This window comes from Borostomias antarcticus, assembly GCF_949987555.1.
Source record: "Borostomias antarcticus genome assembly, chromosome: 3".
NCBI classification, from domain to species: Eukaryota; Metazoa; Chordata; class Actinopteri; order Stomiiformes; family Stomiidae; genus Borostomias; species Borostomias antarcticus.
In genome coordinates this window covers 26,018,562-26,036,578 of record NC_140236.1, presented here as the reverse complement: position 1 = coordinate 26,036,578, position 18,017 = coordinate 26,018,562, and the positions used below count along the sequence as shown (strand labels likewise).

The 18,017-nt window shown below is 47.0% G+C and overlaps 1 protein-coding gene across 1 annotated transcript; it reads left to right on the top strand.

Annotated features, from left to right (window-relative positions):
* The first annotated feature begins 4,116 nt into the window (after positions 1–4,116).
* LOC311307513 (uncharacterized protein) lies at positions 4,117–6,617 on the top strand. The gene is made up of 4 exons (XM_084436327.1): positions 4,117–4,275; positions 4,427–4,546; positions 5,171–5,200; positions 5,312–6,617. Exons 1-4 carry the CDS (start codon positions 4,147–4,149, stop codon positions 5,465–5,467), a joined length of 435 nt encoding a protein of 144 aa, XP_084292453.1. The 5' UTR covers positions 4,117–4,146; the 3' UTR covers positions 5,468–6,617.
* The last annotated feature ends 11,400 nt before the right edge of the window (positions 6,618–18,017 follow it).

The window sequence follows — 18,017 nt, the reverse complement described above, 5'->3', positions numbered from 1 at the left end:
GCTGCTCAATGGATTTTAAGACAGTTGCACCAGCAAACGACCAGTTTGTAAAACAATATTCAATGTGGAAGAAGACCATGCAGTGTAGATACTGTATGTCTTCGCAGCATCCAGTGTGAGTGAAGGCCTGATTTGTTTAAAGTTACAGATTAAAACGAATTGTCTTCCTCACCTTTTTTATGTGTTTCTTGAAGGTTAGATTTTTGTCCAGAATGACTCCGAGGAACTTGAACTAGGAGACTAGTTCCAATTCCACCCCCCAGAAATACGTTTGACCTGTCGGTGTCTACTGGTCGTTTGCTGAACAACATGCATAAATTTTATTTTTTTGCATTCAGTAGCAAGCAGGTTTTTCTCAACCAGTGTTGGACTTTGTCCAGTGCACATGTCAGATTAGATGCAATGGTCTTCAGATTTTTAGGTAGATGACTGCGTCATCGGCATCCATCCATCCAGCTTCATCCGCTTATCCAGGGTCAGGTCGCGGAGCAGCAGTTCCAGCAGGGGGCCCCAGACATCCCTTTCCCTGGCAGCATCAACCAGCTCTGCCTGGGGAATCTTTAGCCGCTCCCAGGCCAGTGCGGAGATGTAGTCCCGCCACCTAGTCCTGGGTCTACCCCGCGGCCTCCTCCCAGCCGGACACGCCTGGAACACCTCCCTAGGGAGGCGCCCAGGAGGCATCCTCACTAGATGCCCCAACCACCTCAACTGGCTCCTTTCGACACAAAGGAGCAGCGGCTCTACTCCGAGTCTCTCCCGGATGACTGAACTTCTCACCCGATCTCTCAGGGAGACCCCAGCCACCCTCCGGAGAAAAATCATTTCGGCCGGTACTATCCGTGATCACGTTCTTTCGGTCATGACCCATCCTTCATTACCATAGGTGAAGGTGGGGACGAAGATAGACCGTTAGATCGAGAGCTTTGCCTTTTGGCTCAGCTCTCTTTTCGTCACAACAGTGCAGTAAAACGACTGCAGAACCGTACCAGCTCCTCCGATTCTCCGGCCAAACTCCCTCTCCATGGTTCTCGTGAACAAGACCCCCAGATACTTGAACTCCTTCACTTGGGGTAAGGACTCATTTCCTACTCGGAGCGGACAAACCACCAGTTTCCTGCTGAGAACCATGGCCTCAGATTTAGAGGTGCTGATTCTCATCGCAGCCGTGTATAGCCACACCTGCCTTACGCCTCATACCGTGAGCAACTCCGGAGAAGAACAGGGTCCAGCCCCTATCCAAGAGTTTGGTTCCGGCGCCGGTGCTGTGCGTGGAGGTTAGCCCCACCAGGTGTAATTGGTATCGCTCCACCTCCCTCACAAGCTCTGCTTCCTTCCCCCCAGCGAGGTCACGTTCCATGTCCCCAGAGCCAGCCTCTGCTGCTCGGGTCCGGTCCGTCGGTGCCCACTGCTTTCACTGCCACCTAGTTGGCAGCGCACCCGACCCCGACAGTTCCTCCTGCGGGTGGTGGGTCCATGGGATGGAGGATGAGATGGTGTCTCCACGTCACTTTTTCGGGCTGGGCCCGGCCGGGCTCCATGGTAATCCCGGGCCACCAGGCGCTCGCAGGTGGGTCCTCTGTCTGGGCCTGGCTCCAGACGAGGGCCCCGGGCTTCCTCCGGGCCGGGTCTCTCTTCCTCCATCCCTCCGTCTGCCGTCATTTACATACATCTGGAAATCCGACTCTATTGTCAATGTAGGGGGATTTGACATGGTTGACCAAGACACATTGTGTTCTGTTTGATAAATATGACCTGAACCACTGGATTGTGTCTGCTGAAAAGTTGAAATGGGTTAACTTTGCTAGGACTAGGAGAACTTGGTGGTCGATGGTGTCAAACGCCTTACTGAGGTCCAGAAACACAGCACCAACATATGGGTTTTTGTCTAGCATAATCTTGAACTTCTCAGTGAATAAACAGTTAGCTGACTGACTTGAATGGTAGATACAGAAACCGAACGGTGAAGTGGGGTAGAACTTGTATCGAGATGTTTGATCATGAGTTTTGAAACCCATATAACCCTATATAACCCTATAACAGCTTCCACTCTTCTGGTAAGGCTTTCGACAACATTTTGGAGGGTGTTACGGCTTGGGGTCCCGTGCCTCCACCCTCAACATCTGTGCGTCGTTCCCATGTTTCGCATGGCTCGGCGCTGACGGCTTTTCCAGCACTCCGAATTCAGAATTCCCTTTGGTCTCGGCGGAGGCTGGCGCGCGTTCTCACTCGCTCCACCTCTGCACGACCCGGCGCGCTCTCGCCCGTCGCAACTAGTTTTCTGGTTTTCCCTTCGGACCTGTGTGCTGTGCTGCGGATTGCCTGCGATTACCTCTGGACTGACACTCGGATTCCTCGACCCCCCTCTTCTGGATTTTGACTAGGGAATCGGATTACAGATTACTGGAACGTGTTTGCTGATCGCCTGACCCCTGCTTGTTTATCATTTTGAGTTTGGATTCTGGACTTGTACTTTTGCTGATTAAACAACCCTCTGGGTTTTTTTATATTTTTTCTGCCTCCCGTCTGGTCGGTTGGGTTCAGTCTTTTGGCAAAACCTTACAGGAGTGCGTCTGTGGGAATGTTTGCCCTATACCTCCATGATTCATACAGAAGAGCATTGTGAGGTTAGACATTGATGTTAGACGAGAGGGCCTTATACAGGAAAGTCAGCATGCATTTCAAGTGTTACACTATATCACAAAGTCATTTTTAGATGCTTTTATCAAGGGGGACTTAATTATAATATATTGTATATAATACAAGGTTGTTTTTTTCCAAAACATAAGTAAAGCATAGGCTATAGGGAAAAATAGACCTCCCTAGCAGAAATGAATGGGGCAAGACTTTTTGCCTAGTCAAAGGATCCCCAAAGAGGGAATTGAATCCAGGTCAAAGCTAAGAAGTCATTGGTCCAGGGTGAAGACACATTCACTCACATTCTCTACGCTACGATCAGCTTGTTGGTGCCTGGAATATTGTGTGCAATATGGCTGAATATTTATCAGATTTTGAGGATATAGAAAATTACTTAGAATATGATGGAAGCCGATCGTAGCATAGAGAATGTGAGCCGCGAGTGTAGCCTACAGACAGAGAATAGCCAGTCTGTGCGCATGTGTGCTGGAGCAAGTGGGGAAGCTTCATTTAAGACGTTTCTAAAGATCATATTACAGAGGCATGTGGAAACCACAACAAGCCCTCGCTCTATGGAAGCACAACTAGCGATTCGTAAAAATAGATTGATGAAAACGACTGTTTCACGGCAGACATTTTTTTTAAGCTGCATTCTCGGTGCCCCGTCCACCGCCATTACATGGATATACTTGGTCGGCGCTGGCTTTTAAATTTCTTCTACAGGCCTCTGAATTACACCAAAGTTATCTCGGTGAGTCAAATGTCTTATAATATGCCGTAAATAAGGTCCAGGTAGTTGAAAAAGAGCATTCTCCTTTACGCTAGCCATGCTACAGTAGGCAGGGTCAACATCGCTGTGCAACTGGACGAAGGCCACAGGATTGGGAGGGTGAGGAAGCACAACGAAGAGGTGGATAAGAACAGGCACATCTTATCAAAGATCATTGACAGTTAGTTTAGTTTCTCTCTAGCATAATGGTCTCTGACTCTGTTCTTTACTTTGCTTTGATAGTATTTTGGCTGTAACACCCATCATTTTAAGTTAATTGTTTAATGTTACATTCTTGGGTGTTTACAAGAGAATGGACTGCAGTTGCTAATTTGCTTTTTGATTAAATTAAGTTTAAATTACTATGACCCAATTTTTCTTTGTATACATGCATGCATGTTGTATTTTGCCTTTATTATATTTTCAGTGTGCACCAGAATGCTTTGTTTACATGTTAAAATCCCAAACATGTTCTTCTGGGGGAGGATGCCCCAGACCCCCCTACAGGGGTTGCGTTTACAGATAGATTGTATTACTCAGCCACACCTACACCCATTTTCACCAGCTGCTACTGCCAGCCCCATAACCAGCTGAGGTACAGTATGGGCTTGTGCTGAGAATAGTAGTGGCACTTGTGACCGAAAAAAAACTCTTATCAACCCACGCACCCTAGGCCAGTTACGCCTCTGTCTGTGTGAGTATAAAGGGGTGAACAGCACTGCCAGACTCTTCATTGCATCAGAATGGACTGGACTCTGCAGCTCGCTCTACTGTTCTTGCAGGCTGGCCTGCTCAACACTGCAGTCCTTCCCTCTCCAAACAGAGGGACTGACGCTTTACAAGAGAAGAGAAACCCACCAAATACAGACATGGTAAGATCCATTATGGACTTCCTATTCAGAATTCAGTTCTGTTCTGTTCAGAAGTACATTTCTGATTCAATTCATGTAAAACATTACGTGGGCCAGTTATTTGAATCATGTAAGTGACTGAGGTGATACTGTGTACTCATTCTGATATTAGATGGCTGTGGAGCAGCCGACTGCAATGACTCAAGTGGAGACGCTCAGCTATGGGCCAGACTCACACTTGCAAGGCTGTGACGGGCGACCAGGCGCCTGTTCCGGTGTGTTCTCCAACCTGGTAAGAGATGCCAGTAGAAACTAGATGTAGAGTTGTGCTTGGAAAGGTCTTGATGGCAAGTTGGCCTGCCTCAGTAAGTTGTATCACAATCTGAGCTGGGGTGGGAACTTAAAGGGGTAGTTCCACCACCTGTTTCCAAAAAGCACATTAGGCAATAGTATCCAGGCCCGTAGCCAGCCTCGTAGAAGGGCCTGTTAGCTTATTATGAGTGGAGAAAATGGTGAAACAGTCAATAGTAAACAGAACCTCTTGAATGTTGTAATACTAAGTATTAAAAGGATAGCCTTTTTTATTGCAACATTCAAGAGGCAATGTTTACCATACTGACTGTTTATGAAACCATCTTCTATTATTACAGTATGGCAACTAACCCTTTGGCTCCACTGCAATCGTCGGCATTAACCATCAGCCATCGGACGCTGAGCGGAGGAATCCATTGTACTTAATAACACCGGTTCTACTGTAGCCACTGCGTCACATTTCACACCAGCGTCAAAGTTAGAGAAGCGCAGAGGTTCATTTCTTGATTGTTGACGGTAGAATGTCGATGGTTGACGCTGACGGCTGCACTGGAGCTGTGCTGTTAGGCAGCTGAACTTCATGATTGTCTTGTCTTTCTTGCAGATCACATTCGGTGGCGAGAAAACCCCAACAGTAAGTTAAAGAACTGTCAGGACAGTCCATCTCATGAAATGTCTGAGAATCTCTGACATTGATTCAACTGATAACTGACCTGTGTTTGTCTCGACTCTGTTTATCTTTTAGAGTCCTAGGACCAAGAGGCAGGAGCGCAAGCAGGAGCCCACACCCAAGCCCAAACGCAAACGCAAACCCAATCATAATCTAGGATACTTATCCGTCCTATACCCTAACCCTGGAGTACAGAATCACACCGAAGCAAGGAACGTGACAGTCGTATGAAGAGTAAACATGGTTGAATAAATCGCCTCACGTGTGCCTCTAGTCATGTTGTAAAGCAGAACTTGGATATATAATCTGTCACCCCTTTGCAGCCTGTGTGTTGCCTCATGAACATATGCTAATTTGGGTAAGGCTATACGGTCATCTTTAAATTTCCATTAACCTTTGTCATCTTTCACACATCCTGTCTTCTCCCATAATTTTACCTCTTCTTCTCCTGCCCTCTTAGAAAGCAATAAGTTGTCTATTGTGAACAGGGGACTTACAATTTGTAATTCTACAAACAACTCATTCATCCAGGGTGGAAAGTCAGCATTTAAAGCAACATCTTTTGCATACTGATCTGCCAAACTATTCCCTTTTGCTACGGTGGAATCTATCTTGGAATGTCCGTTACATTTAACTTGAGCTCACTTCTGTAGGTAACATCAGAGCTTCTGATAAAGATGTGATAGATCCTGCTCCTCATGTTAAACTGGTTTTCCAGCTGACGTTATAAAACCCATATTCTCCCATATTTTACTAGTCATGTGCTACTGCAAAAGTATATTTGGAATCAGTATACATAGTAACTGATTTGTGTGCAGCATATATACATGCTCTAGTTATTGCTATCAATCAATCAATCAATCAATCAATCAATCAATCAATAAAAGCTTTATTTGTATAGCGCATTTCATACCCAGAGGCAACACAATGCGCTTTACAGAGAACAAGGGAGGTGGGCATAGGTCCCACCCCTACATATTCCAGAGGGAAGCAAAAAAACAGTATCACCCTGGGGCCAGATAAGTGAGCTGTAAAAATTCGCTATTGCTATTAATTCTGCCGCCTGTGCTCATGAAACTGGCAATCTATAAGATTCCACACAAATAGGTTTTGGTCTGCTGTACACTGTAGCGTAACCTGCCAGACTGGTAGTACCAATTGGTCTCATGGCCGATCCATCACGGTACAAGATCAGTGAACTGTAATGGAGTTTGTTGTAAGTCTGTCCGCACACTAGATGAAGCATTAATGATCGCCATACAGTCAGTTTTATTTCTTCAACCTTCCCCCTCCTGTTCATATCTTCCTCCATGTAATAAAGTTTTTAAGTGTAGTGTAGTTCATGTGTAGTCATTAAATTTACTGACTGTTAAAATATGTTCGTAATTGCTGCCTCTTTGACTAGTTGTGTTGTGTTGTTTGATAAAATGACATTTACCATAAGTATGTAGCACCATGGGATGGCTTAGCACAATAACTTGAGATTTTTCAACCATTATTGCTGCTGCGACTGCCTGCAAACATCTATCTTCTGATCTGCCTTCACAAGAGCAAAAACCTTCCTGAACTCATATTCCATTAACTCTGACATGTCTTAACTGCCCCTGTGTGAGTTTCTCTAAGTCTCCCTTAAGCTTTCAGCTGTATCAGATGTTTCACTGCAGTTCACTAACCATGATTTACAATATGCATCACACCATTTCTTAAGAGTGTTTCTTTTTCTACCACTGGCAAGATGTAGGTTGCTGGTACTTTTGCTGCACATTCCTTACTATGGTGGCTTGCTGAGTTTGAGCCTGAAAATAACTACACATACTGTCCAGGTCACTGTCATCCAGGTCACTCATCCCTCTCACATTCCTGGTAGGCGGGCAGGTCATTGGCCCTGACTGCTTCTGACAGCTGTGGCTCCTGTCTCTGCTTAATCCCTTCTATTACAGTATGCTGCCATTCTGACTCAATCACTTGCACTTTGCACTAAGTGCACTTTGCACTTAAAGAATCAAATCAAATCAAAATCAATCCTGTAAACTGTGGAAGCATCTCTCCACATCCCAATGTATTATTACTGTTTGCCACTGTTTACTCATCAACCACCATACATGGAAAACACCGCACATACAATCCATGTCCCAACTGGGATTGGTTCAACATATTTATGAACAATAGTTTCTTTATCAAAACTCGTAATCTGTCATTCTGTTAGATCTGTGAGGACTGGTTCAATATAAAAGAATCCCAACTTTATTAACATCCATTCTCACAGTATCATACAGTATTCTCTTCTTACCCGCCGGGACATGCTTCAAATGTGGATTTGTTTTTAATCATTGTCATGGCCTTTCTTTACAAGGAAGATCACGTTCAGATTTGAGCTTAATGCTTCTATTCATACCCTCGGCGCGACTGGTCTGACCCCCCATGATAACACAACAGTATTCAGCTATAAGTCATGTAATTATTACAGTTTTTCTCATTTGCTTAAACACAAAAATCAAAAGTTAAGCACAATGTGCATAATCTCTGACTTGTGTACCAAATCACTAAACCTATTCTGCTGAACTTCTAGCACACATATCTGCTTACACGCAGCTCTCAATTCCCCTTTCACCCTTTCTCAAAACTCTACACACGTCTCTGACTGCAAACACACACGTCTGCTTTACAAACCGATTTCAATTCCAAATCACCTTTTCTCAAAACTCTACACTATGTCTCTGACTGCAAACACACACATCTTCTTTACACTCAGCTGTCAATTCCAAACCTCCCTTTTTCCCAACCACCTCAAAACACTACACACATGTGTCTACAGTATATTTTGCACACTCTTTTCAATTAGAATTTCACTATCTTTACTTGGAACACACAACAAAGCTAATTGCTAAACACTCAGTTGCCTCCATAATCCGGACCTTCAGAAATGCAAAATAGGTAAGAAATGCTATTCACTACACTTTACTGTATGTAGTACTGCATATTGTATCAATACAGCACTCAATGATACTGTAGAATATAGTTTTGTAAGTGGACCATAGTACTGTAAACAACAGTATGGAACATACTGTATGATGAGATTGGGAACTGCATTCCTGCTTTGTCAATACAATATGTACAGTAATTATTTAACTCTATGTATCTTTTTTGCAGGATTGAAAGATGACCACTGACCGCTCAGTATGAGACTGCCATTATGGTTTTAGAGGACAATGCCTTCACGCTAAAACAAATCAAGACAAAGGTCATTGCAGAGCAACAGATTTTCCAAAACATTACAGCTTGGCCACATTGGACCGCGCCCTGCGCCATTATTCCCTGAGGATGAAACAGGTGTACAGGGTACCATTTGAAAGGAATTTGGACAGGGTAAAACAACAGCGCCATGATTATGTGCAAGTAAGTCCAATATTCAGAACTGACGCATTACTGTATTGCACCTGTAATATGATTAAGTTATCTACAGTATTTACAGGTACATTGTTTCACAATATGATACTGTATTGGCTGCTCTAGGTCCATGTCTGATATTGTCATGCTGTGTGTTTCAGAGAGTTCTGGAGCTAGACAATGCACCATTCATCTACATTGACGAGGCCGGCTTCAACCTGATCAAACGAAGGCGTCGGGGCAGGAATATCATTGGCCGGCGTGCCATTGTGGAGGTCCCTGGTCAGCGAGGGGTAAACATCACCATGTGTGCGGTCATGAACCACCACGGTATCATCCACCATCACGCCACCATGGGTCCATACAACTCCAATCATCTGCTTACATTCCTGGACACTACAGAACATCCTCATTCCTGGACACTCTACAGAACATCCTCATTCCTGGACACTCTACAGAACATCCTCATTCCTGGACACTCTACAGAACATTCTCATTCCTCCAGACCAGTTCTTTGGACCACAGCAGCTCAACTACGTTGGGACAACGTGAGTTTCCACCGGGCTGCTGGGGTCCGAGACTGGTTCACCAACCACACACATTGTTCTTTTGTCTACCTCCCTTCCTAAACCGTATTGAGGAGTTCTTCTCCGCCTGGAGGTGGAAGGTCTAGGAGAGGCAGCCACCCCAACGGATCCCACTGCTGCAGGCTCTGGAGGAGGCCTGTGGGGACGTCCCAGCTGAGGCCTGTCAAGGTTTCTTACGCAGTTCCAGGCGCTTCTTCCCCCGTTGCCTCGGCATGGAGGACATCGCCTGTGATGGAGATGAGGTCCTGTGGCCAGACAGGGCCCAAAGGCAAGATGTTGCCTAAGTTGTTTCTTGTTTGGGTGCAAGATAAAAAAAAGTTTTGCTGTTACTGCATTATTTGTGTTGTTTTATATTTGAGTATACCATACAACATTATACTGTAATATTTTACAAAATGTTAGTGTTACAGCATGAACATGCAAAAGTCTAATTCTGAGTGTTTTCCATTCAGACAATAGTGTTTTCCATTTTGCACTGCAGTGTTCAATTGGTGATCAGAGTTCACTTTTGAGAAATGTGTGTTGAGGGTTGTATTTGTCATTTGAACTCAAAGTTCACTTTTGAGAAGAGGTTAAATGTGTTTCGAAGGTTGTGTTTGTCATTTGAAGGCAGAGGGTTATTTTGCAAGAGAAGTGTTGGATTTGGAATGATGTGTGTGTGTGTTTTGGTGATTTGTGTTTTGAGAAAACAAGGTCTTCATTCAAAAAAACGTGTTTAAGCAATTGAGAAAAGCTGTAAGTTATGGTTAAATCTATCAATGGAGGGAATGAATTAATTCTATTTGCACATTTCTAAAATCTCCATACATAGAGAAACAATGAGTATTTGTTGACATATGTTGACATGGGCCTCATGCAAAGCAACCAAGGAGCTGAGGGAGCAGGCGGCTGATTAGGGAGAGGACTAGGGCCAGCACAGGCCAGTGATATAGTACTAGGGACAGCACAGGCCAGTGATATAGGACTAGGGAGAGGACTAGGGCCAGCACAGGCCAGTGATATAGTACTAGGGACAGCACAGGCCAGTGATATAGTACTAGGGACAGCACAGGCCAGTGATATAGTACTAGGGACAGCACAGGCCAGTGATATAATACTAGGGACAGCACAGGCCAGTGATATAGGACTAGAGAGAGGACTAGGGACAGCACAGGCCAGTGATATAGGACTAGGGACAGCACAGGCCAGTGATATAGTACTAGGGACAGCACAGGCCAGTGATATAGTACTAGGGACAGCACAGGCCAGTGATATAGTACTAGGGACAGCACAGGCCAGTGATATAATACTAGGGACAGCACAGGCCAGTGATATAGGACTAGAGAGAGGACCAGAGACAGCACAGGTCAGTGATATAGGACTAGGGACAGCACAGGTCAGTGATATAGGACTAGGGACAGCACAGGCCAGTGGTAGGACTAGGGACAGCACAGGCCAGTGATATAGGACTAGGGACAGCACAGGCCAGTGATATAGGACTAGAGAGAGGACCAGAGACAGCACAGGTCAGTGATATAGGACTAGGGAGAGGACTAGGGACAGCACAGGTCAGTGATATAGGACTAGAGAGAGGACCAGAGACAGCACAGGTCAGTGATATAGGACTAGAGAGAGGACCAGAGACAGCACAGGTCAGTGATATAGGACTAGGGAGAGGACTAGGGACAGCACAGGCCAGTGATATAGGACTAGGGACAGCACAGGCCAGTGATATAGGACTAGAGAGAGGACCAGAGACAGCACAGGCCAGTGATATAGGACTAGGGACAGCACAGGCCAGTGATATAGGACTAGGGACAGCACAGTCCAGTGATATAGGACTAGAGAGAGGACCAGAGACAGCACAGGTCAGTGATATAGGACTAGGGAGAGGACTAGGGACAGCACAGGTCAGTGATATAGGACTAGGGACAGCACAGGTCAGTGATATAGGACTAGGGACAGCACAGGTCAGTGATATAGGACTAGGGACAGCACAGGCCAGTGATATAGGACTAGGGACAGCACAGGCCAGTGATATACGACTAGGGACAGCACAGGCCAGTGATATAGGACTAGGGCGAGATCATTTGCACATCGAATGGCTAGCGGACCTCTGGCGGATTAGTAGTGTCAGGGACAGCGGTCCGCTAGTAATCCGAAATGCTCCCACTATTGCTCCACCACCATTCCACCGGTAGTTTATTATCTATATCCTAGGCCCATTGGCCCTAGGCTTATGGATTTCTATTGCTAAATAAACTTACTCTGAACAATTTTTGGGTAACCCTTCCTTTCATAGTCCCTCAATTACTAAACATTTACCTGGTAAATACATGCAAAGTATAGCCTAATATGAGTATGAAATTAATATTTCAAATGTTCAATTACTGCACATAAATTAAATAACTGACAGCACCACCAGGTAACCAAATTTTTACATAGCTTCTATAACATCCAGTGACAAAAAGTCTTCCACACCAGGGTTTGAACCCCGGCAGGGAAGGAGGGAGGGAGGGAGTGACAACCGGACATTTGCTATCTTTGGTGCATGTCACCACGCACAAGGCCTCCCTGGCAGAAATTAATGGGGCAAGACTTTCTGCTTAGCCAAATGAATGGGGCAAGACTTTCTGCTTAGCCAAATGAATGGGGCAAGACTTTCTGCTTAGCCAAATGAATGGGGCAAGACTTTCTGCTTACTGTGAGCGGACCAGACTCCGCACGGCCTGTCCGCAGTCGTTTGAGGTTCCATAGTCGAGCGTACCACCGCGTACCAATTTCTTACATTTCTCATGCCAGTTTACTACATTTCCCACAGTCATTGCAGGCTGTTTACACTTTCTGTCATGGCGTCATCCACCGATGATGAGGAGGAATTCTGTTAAATCTGTCAAGTCATGACAGCATGGAATAGATAAGGGGGGCGGCTACTCCACTTGCCCCGTCCCCACTTTTCCCCTTCATGTTTCTTTTGGCTTATGTGAATCTGTCCCTGAGGTATTTCCACTTTGATCTGCACACTGCCTCATCCTTGCCCAGTGTGCGGGCAATCTCCCTCCATGAGTTGCTGCCCCTCTGAAAGTCCTTGTACTCCCTCTGTGATGTGTCATAGAGGTTTCGGTACTTTCGTACCTCGTCTGCCAGTCTCTCCTCAAAGCTTGCCTCCGTCTCTGCCATGTTTATACCACATGATGGCGTTGGCAGATGCAGATCGGTGTCACATTTAATGCAGGTCGATGTGAACAAGCACGCCGATCAGCCTTTTGTTTGACACCTGTGCGCGACGCTGACGTCGGCGCAAAATTTTGAGCTTCGTGTGGACGTCCACGTGGACCTCTGCGGAGTCCGTTCCGCCCGACTCTGTGGGAGCCTTAAGGGTCATGGAGGCTCCCAGCTTGGTGTGTGTGTTGCTGGGGACCTAAGGTTGCTGGCTTGGGGGTGGTGCTTCTAGGAGGTCAGTGGGAGGGCTAAGTCCAACAGGATGGAGGCGGGGGCGGAGCCAACTCCATGGGAGAGGCAGCATGCATTTCAAGTGTTCATGTTTTATTTCATTTCATTTCACAACTTTATTTATACTTGTGAAGCACTGAGGTTTCCCCTCATTTACAGTGATGACAAGTTTACACAGAGACACAAATCAACAAAACAAATGCAATGTACAATAATAATAATTAAAAAGAGTTACAGGTTGAAGTACATAGGTCTAGAGCCAACTCTGTGACTGAAGGAAGGACCTCAAGCTGTAGAGTCTGTTGTAAAGTATTCCAGGTATAAGGAGCATCGTGGAAAAAAGCAGCTCTACCGAGTTCAGAATGCATGGTCTGGTAGGTACCAAGGCTCCAGTCCAACAGAGACGAGATGTAAGGTGGAAATTTACCAATAATGGCTTTGAAATTAAAGTTTGTTTTTGTTTTTTGTTTAGTCGACATATCACTTTAAAATACATTTCATGCATTAAAACAAATATCAAGGATAGCACAAAAAAAGTCATGGACTTATGTCCGTTGGGGTCCTTGGTTTCAACATAAAAACCTTAAGACGTTTTAATGCTTTTAATGTCTCATGTAAAGCACCTTGAATTGCCCTGTGGCTGAAATGTGCTATATAAATAAACTTGCCTTGCCTTAAGACAAACACATAAAGCTACATAACACATCATGTACACATACTAACAAGCCCTCCCTCCCCTACCTGTCTATTCTTGGACTTTGGCTAGTAGCCATTTTCTAACATTCACCTTAAAACCAACTCCTCTTGGGGCAGCCTTGGCCCCTCCCGTCACGCAGGGATCTTGTGCCCTGGCCCTGTGGGCTTGGCCTGTCCAGGGGTGATTACGAGCATGGATCACTCCTACTCCAAAATGGTATGTGGAGTCACCTTTCCGGGCCGACCCGGACCTTTCTCCTGTTCGTGGACTGTTGGTTCCGAGTGCATGGGCGAATAGCCTCTCCCCGACCGATCCGCTCGGCCCTGTGGGCCTTGTCTGTTGGAGATTGGACATGGACATGAGTGAACTTACACCAGTGTGATACCATGCTCAATGCCAGGGCGGCGGCTAAAGATGTGATGCGCCAAACAGCTCATAATTTCTTTTCAGTGTTCTGCTGTGAAAGTTTTGTGCTTTCTGCAATCTCTCCTGGGCAAGGGCCTATCCGCCAGTACCGTGAAGGTATACTTGGCGGACATCTCTGCCCATCACGCGGGTTTTGGTTCTTCCACCCTAGATGAAGACCCACTGGTGCGTTGGTTCATGAAGGGCGCGCTCCGTTCACGCCCTGTGTCCAAGCCTGTGACCCCATCCTAGGACTTCACCATTGTGTTGGATGCACTCTCCGCACAGCCTTCTGAGCCTTTGGAGAACATTGACATGAAGGTTTTATCTTTTAAGACAGTGCTGCTGTTGGCTCTGTCCTCAGCTAAACGCGTGAGTGAGCTGCACACTGTCTGTCAGCCCCATGTGTGTGGACTTTGGCGCTGGGTTATCAAGGGTCTCCCTGCGTCTAAACCCTGCCCTCTTGCCCAAGGTCATCTCCGCTCCCAATGCTACGACCGTGGAGCTGTTGGCTTTCCACCCCCTCCTTTCTCCTCGCCTGAGGGCCAGAGGCTCAATTGCCTATGTCCTGTACGAGCGTTACGCACGTACGTGGATAGGACCAGTGCAATTAGACAGACCTCCCAGCTCTTTGTCTCGTGGGCTCCTCCTTGGGTGGGGAAGCGTATTTCTAGCCAGAGGCTATCGCACTGGATTGTGGACGCCATTTCTATGGCTTATGGGTGTAAAGGGGTGCATCCCCCGGCTGGCCTCAAGGCACATTCTACTCGGAGGATGGCTGCCTTTTGGGCACTGTTCAGGGGCTTGTCAGTGCGGGAGATCTGGGCAGCGGTGAGTGGGTCTACTCCCCACATGTTTGCCAGATTTTACCGGCTGGATGTGACCGCACCATCTGTGGCTCATGCAGTTCTGAGCGTCAGCTCGTCCTAGGAGGGCGGCTGCTGGTTGCCATCCTCTCTGCCATCAAACTCGGTTCATAACTTTTCTGCAATACGGGAGTGGTTTATATCCATCCCACAGGTGGACATTGAAATGGATGTTTGAAAGAGAACTTTAGGTTACTTGCGTAACCCCGGTTCTCTGATAACATGAGTGAGATGTTTCACCATCTTACCCGGATTGCACATGGATGGGTTCAGAAAGTTTAATCGAGAATGAGGTTTGGTGCGGTGACTCAGGTATATGACCTGGGAGGGCGGGGCATGCGCATCCCATCCCACAGGTGACATCTCACTCATGTCATCAGAGAACCGGGGTTATGCAAGTAACCTAAAGTTTCGGATAGCTACAAAGACCTCCGCTCCACTTTGTTGTACAACATAGCTCATGTTGAGGTTGTTTGGGTTGATGTGTACTGTATAAGGATGTAGATACATGTGGTAAATGTCTTTATTTGCATGGTTAAAAATGTCATTCAATACAGAAATGTCATTCAATTTTTTCCCTACATCCTTTTGTCATTGTATGGGGAAAAATGTATTATATACAATATATTATAATATATATCCTTCTTGGTAAAACCATCTAAAAATGACTTCATTGTGGTGTAATGTAACAACATGCTGCCTCTCCCGTGGACTTGGCTCCGCCCCTAGACACTGTCCAGTTGGACTTGGCCCTCCCACTGACCTCGTAGGACCACATCCACCTCCAACACACACACCAAGGCTGCGTTCCAAATAGCATACTTCCACCTCCAACACACACACCAAGGCTGCGTTCCAAATAGCATACTTCCACCTCCAACACACACACCAAGGCTGCGTTCCAAATAGCATACTTCTACCTCTTGGGACCAGTACGTACTTCATCTGCTCCTAGAAAGTACGTACTTTGCACGCAGTATGCATTCAGTTGGGACATACCTTATCATCACATTGCACCTTCAAATTTGACCACATCCGTTGTCCATGAAGCAATATTCGTCCACAGCTAGGATTCATCAAAACGCCTCCTGTGCAATTCGCACGTGACATAATTTCCTCTGAGCACAGGATTGTGGGTCAGAATAGCCAGAAAAGTACAAAATACGACCGGCTGTTCAGTAGTAGGACATCCTGTTTTTTTTGTTGCCATATTGCATGTGGCATACTATGTACTGGGACACACTACTTCCATCAATGGAATATTATATTGTATGGAAGTACATGATTCAGAATGCAGCCCGTGTTGGGAGCCTCCATACTAATAACTGATTGGCCTAGGCCCGGTAGGCAATCACCATCAAGGTGGACGTGGTCTTAAGTCAGGGTGTTTTCATCCTGGACCAGTGACTTCTTAAAGTAGCTTTGACTCGGATGTAGTTCCCTCTTTGGGGACCCTTTAGCAGGAAGTCTTGCCCCATTCATTTCTGCCAGAGAGGGCTACTTTTTCCCTACATCCCTTTGTCATGCTATGAAAAAAAGAAGAAATGAATTGTATAATATACAATATACTGTGATATAATGTAATGTCATGAACGCCTGACATGCATGCTGACTCTACCGGATAATTACATTCATAATCAGTCTTTTTTTGGGGGGGGGGAAACAATTTTATTCTGCACCTTTCTAAAAGCTCTGTGGATGTTTATTTATTTGTTTTCCGATTTGTCTACATAAAAATGTTATTATAACACCTTCGATATGCAGTGAGAGCTTCTCTCCACTGTGCTGCCCTCCAGATGTGACCAGCGTGGGCAGTAGAGGGGAGCGCTGGGAGGTGGTTGGATGATGGATGAAGCTGAGAGGTTGGGGGAGGGCGGGTCAACCATCAGATGAAGGGCAGGTCAACCACCGTCGCTTCCCAGGATGCTCGGTGTTTAACAAACCTGTGGGGTTATGGGGTCAGCCTCACGCCGGACAAGGTAAGCCAAGTAAGCCATTTCTGAATGTTAACGACTACAGACAAACAAGGACCAACACACACACACACACACAAACACACACACACACACACACAGGGATAGAGATTTCTCAGCCGGTACAGTATGAAGCTCATTGACTGCGTATCAACGCAGGTCAATATTCTCACACCCAGCTGCATTCACCTCCTGCCTATACACACCAGCCTCGTCCCATGTCTAGCTGTTCGACGGGCAGACCAACCCACCGACCGTGACCTTGTCCGTGGCCCCTCCTCGCCAGCTGCCTGTCCTGGGCACGGAGGCAGCCAGCAGCTGGGTGTCATGGAGAGAGATATACCGAGCCTGCGTTGTCGTAAATCTCTGATAGAATGATTAGAATCAGTGATGGAGAGTTCTTCTCTTATCTCAACAGAGAGAGATGACAAGGTAGGGGGTGAGGCCACATGTGGGAGGAAGAGCAGAGCCCCCGGAACAATGACCAGTGTGCTGGACCCCGATGCCCCCACCAACTCTCCCTGCCCGCCATCCATCACACCCCCCCTCTGCTGCCCCTCCCTCCCTCCACCGCTCTCTCTCTCTCTCTCTCTCTCTCTCTCGCTGGTTATAGAGGTGTCATTAGAGAGAACCCAACCTGGCATCAGGAGAGAAGTCACTCACGCTGTATCCACCATGACAACTGTCTGGGAGAAAGAACAAGAACAACAAAGCAGGAAAAATAACAACTCAATACACAAACAAGCTTTGGAGATTTTTATAAATTTAATATATCAATATATAGAGATATTTATCAACAGCTTGATTTCATAGAAACATGAGTGAGACCATTTTGGCATACAGTACAGATATTCCATGTAAGTACAGAAGATGCTAAGTTGGACCCCATCCCCAGCCCACCTCCCCCGGTCCCCTCCCCTCACCAGGTCCCCTCCCCTCACCCAGTCCCCTCCCCTCACCAGGTCCCCTCCCCTCACCCAGTCCCCTCCCCTCACCCAGTCCCCCCACCCCTCACCCAGTCCCCTCCCCTCACCCAGTCCCCTCCCCTCACCCAGTCCCCTCCCCTCACCCAGTCCCCTCACCCCTCACCCAGTCCCCTCACCCCTCACCCAGTCCCCACCCCTCAACCAGTCCCCCCTCCCCTCACCCAGTCCCCTCCCCTCACCCGGTCCCCTCCCCTCACCCAGTCCCCTCCCCTCACCCGGTCCCCTCCCCTCACCCAGTCCCCCCTCCCCTCACCCAGTCCCCTCCCCTCACCAGGTCCCCTCCCCTCACCCAGTCCCCTCACCAGGTCCCCTCCCCTCACCCAGTCCCCTCCCCTCACCCAGTCCCCTCACCAGGTCCCCTCCCCTCACCAGGTCCCCTCCCCTCACCCAGTCCCCTCCCCTCACCCAGTCCCCTCACCAGGTCCCCTCCCCTCACCAGGTCCCCTCC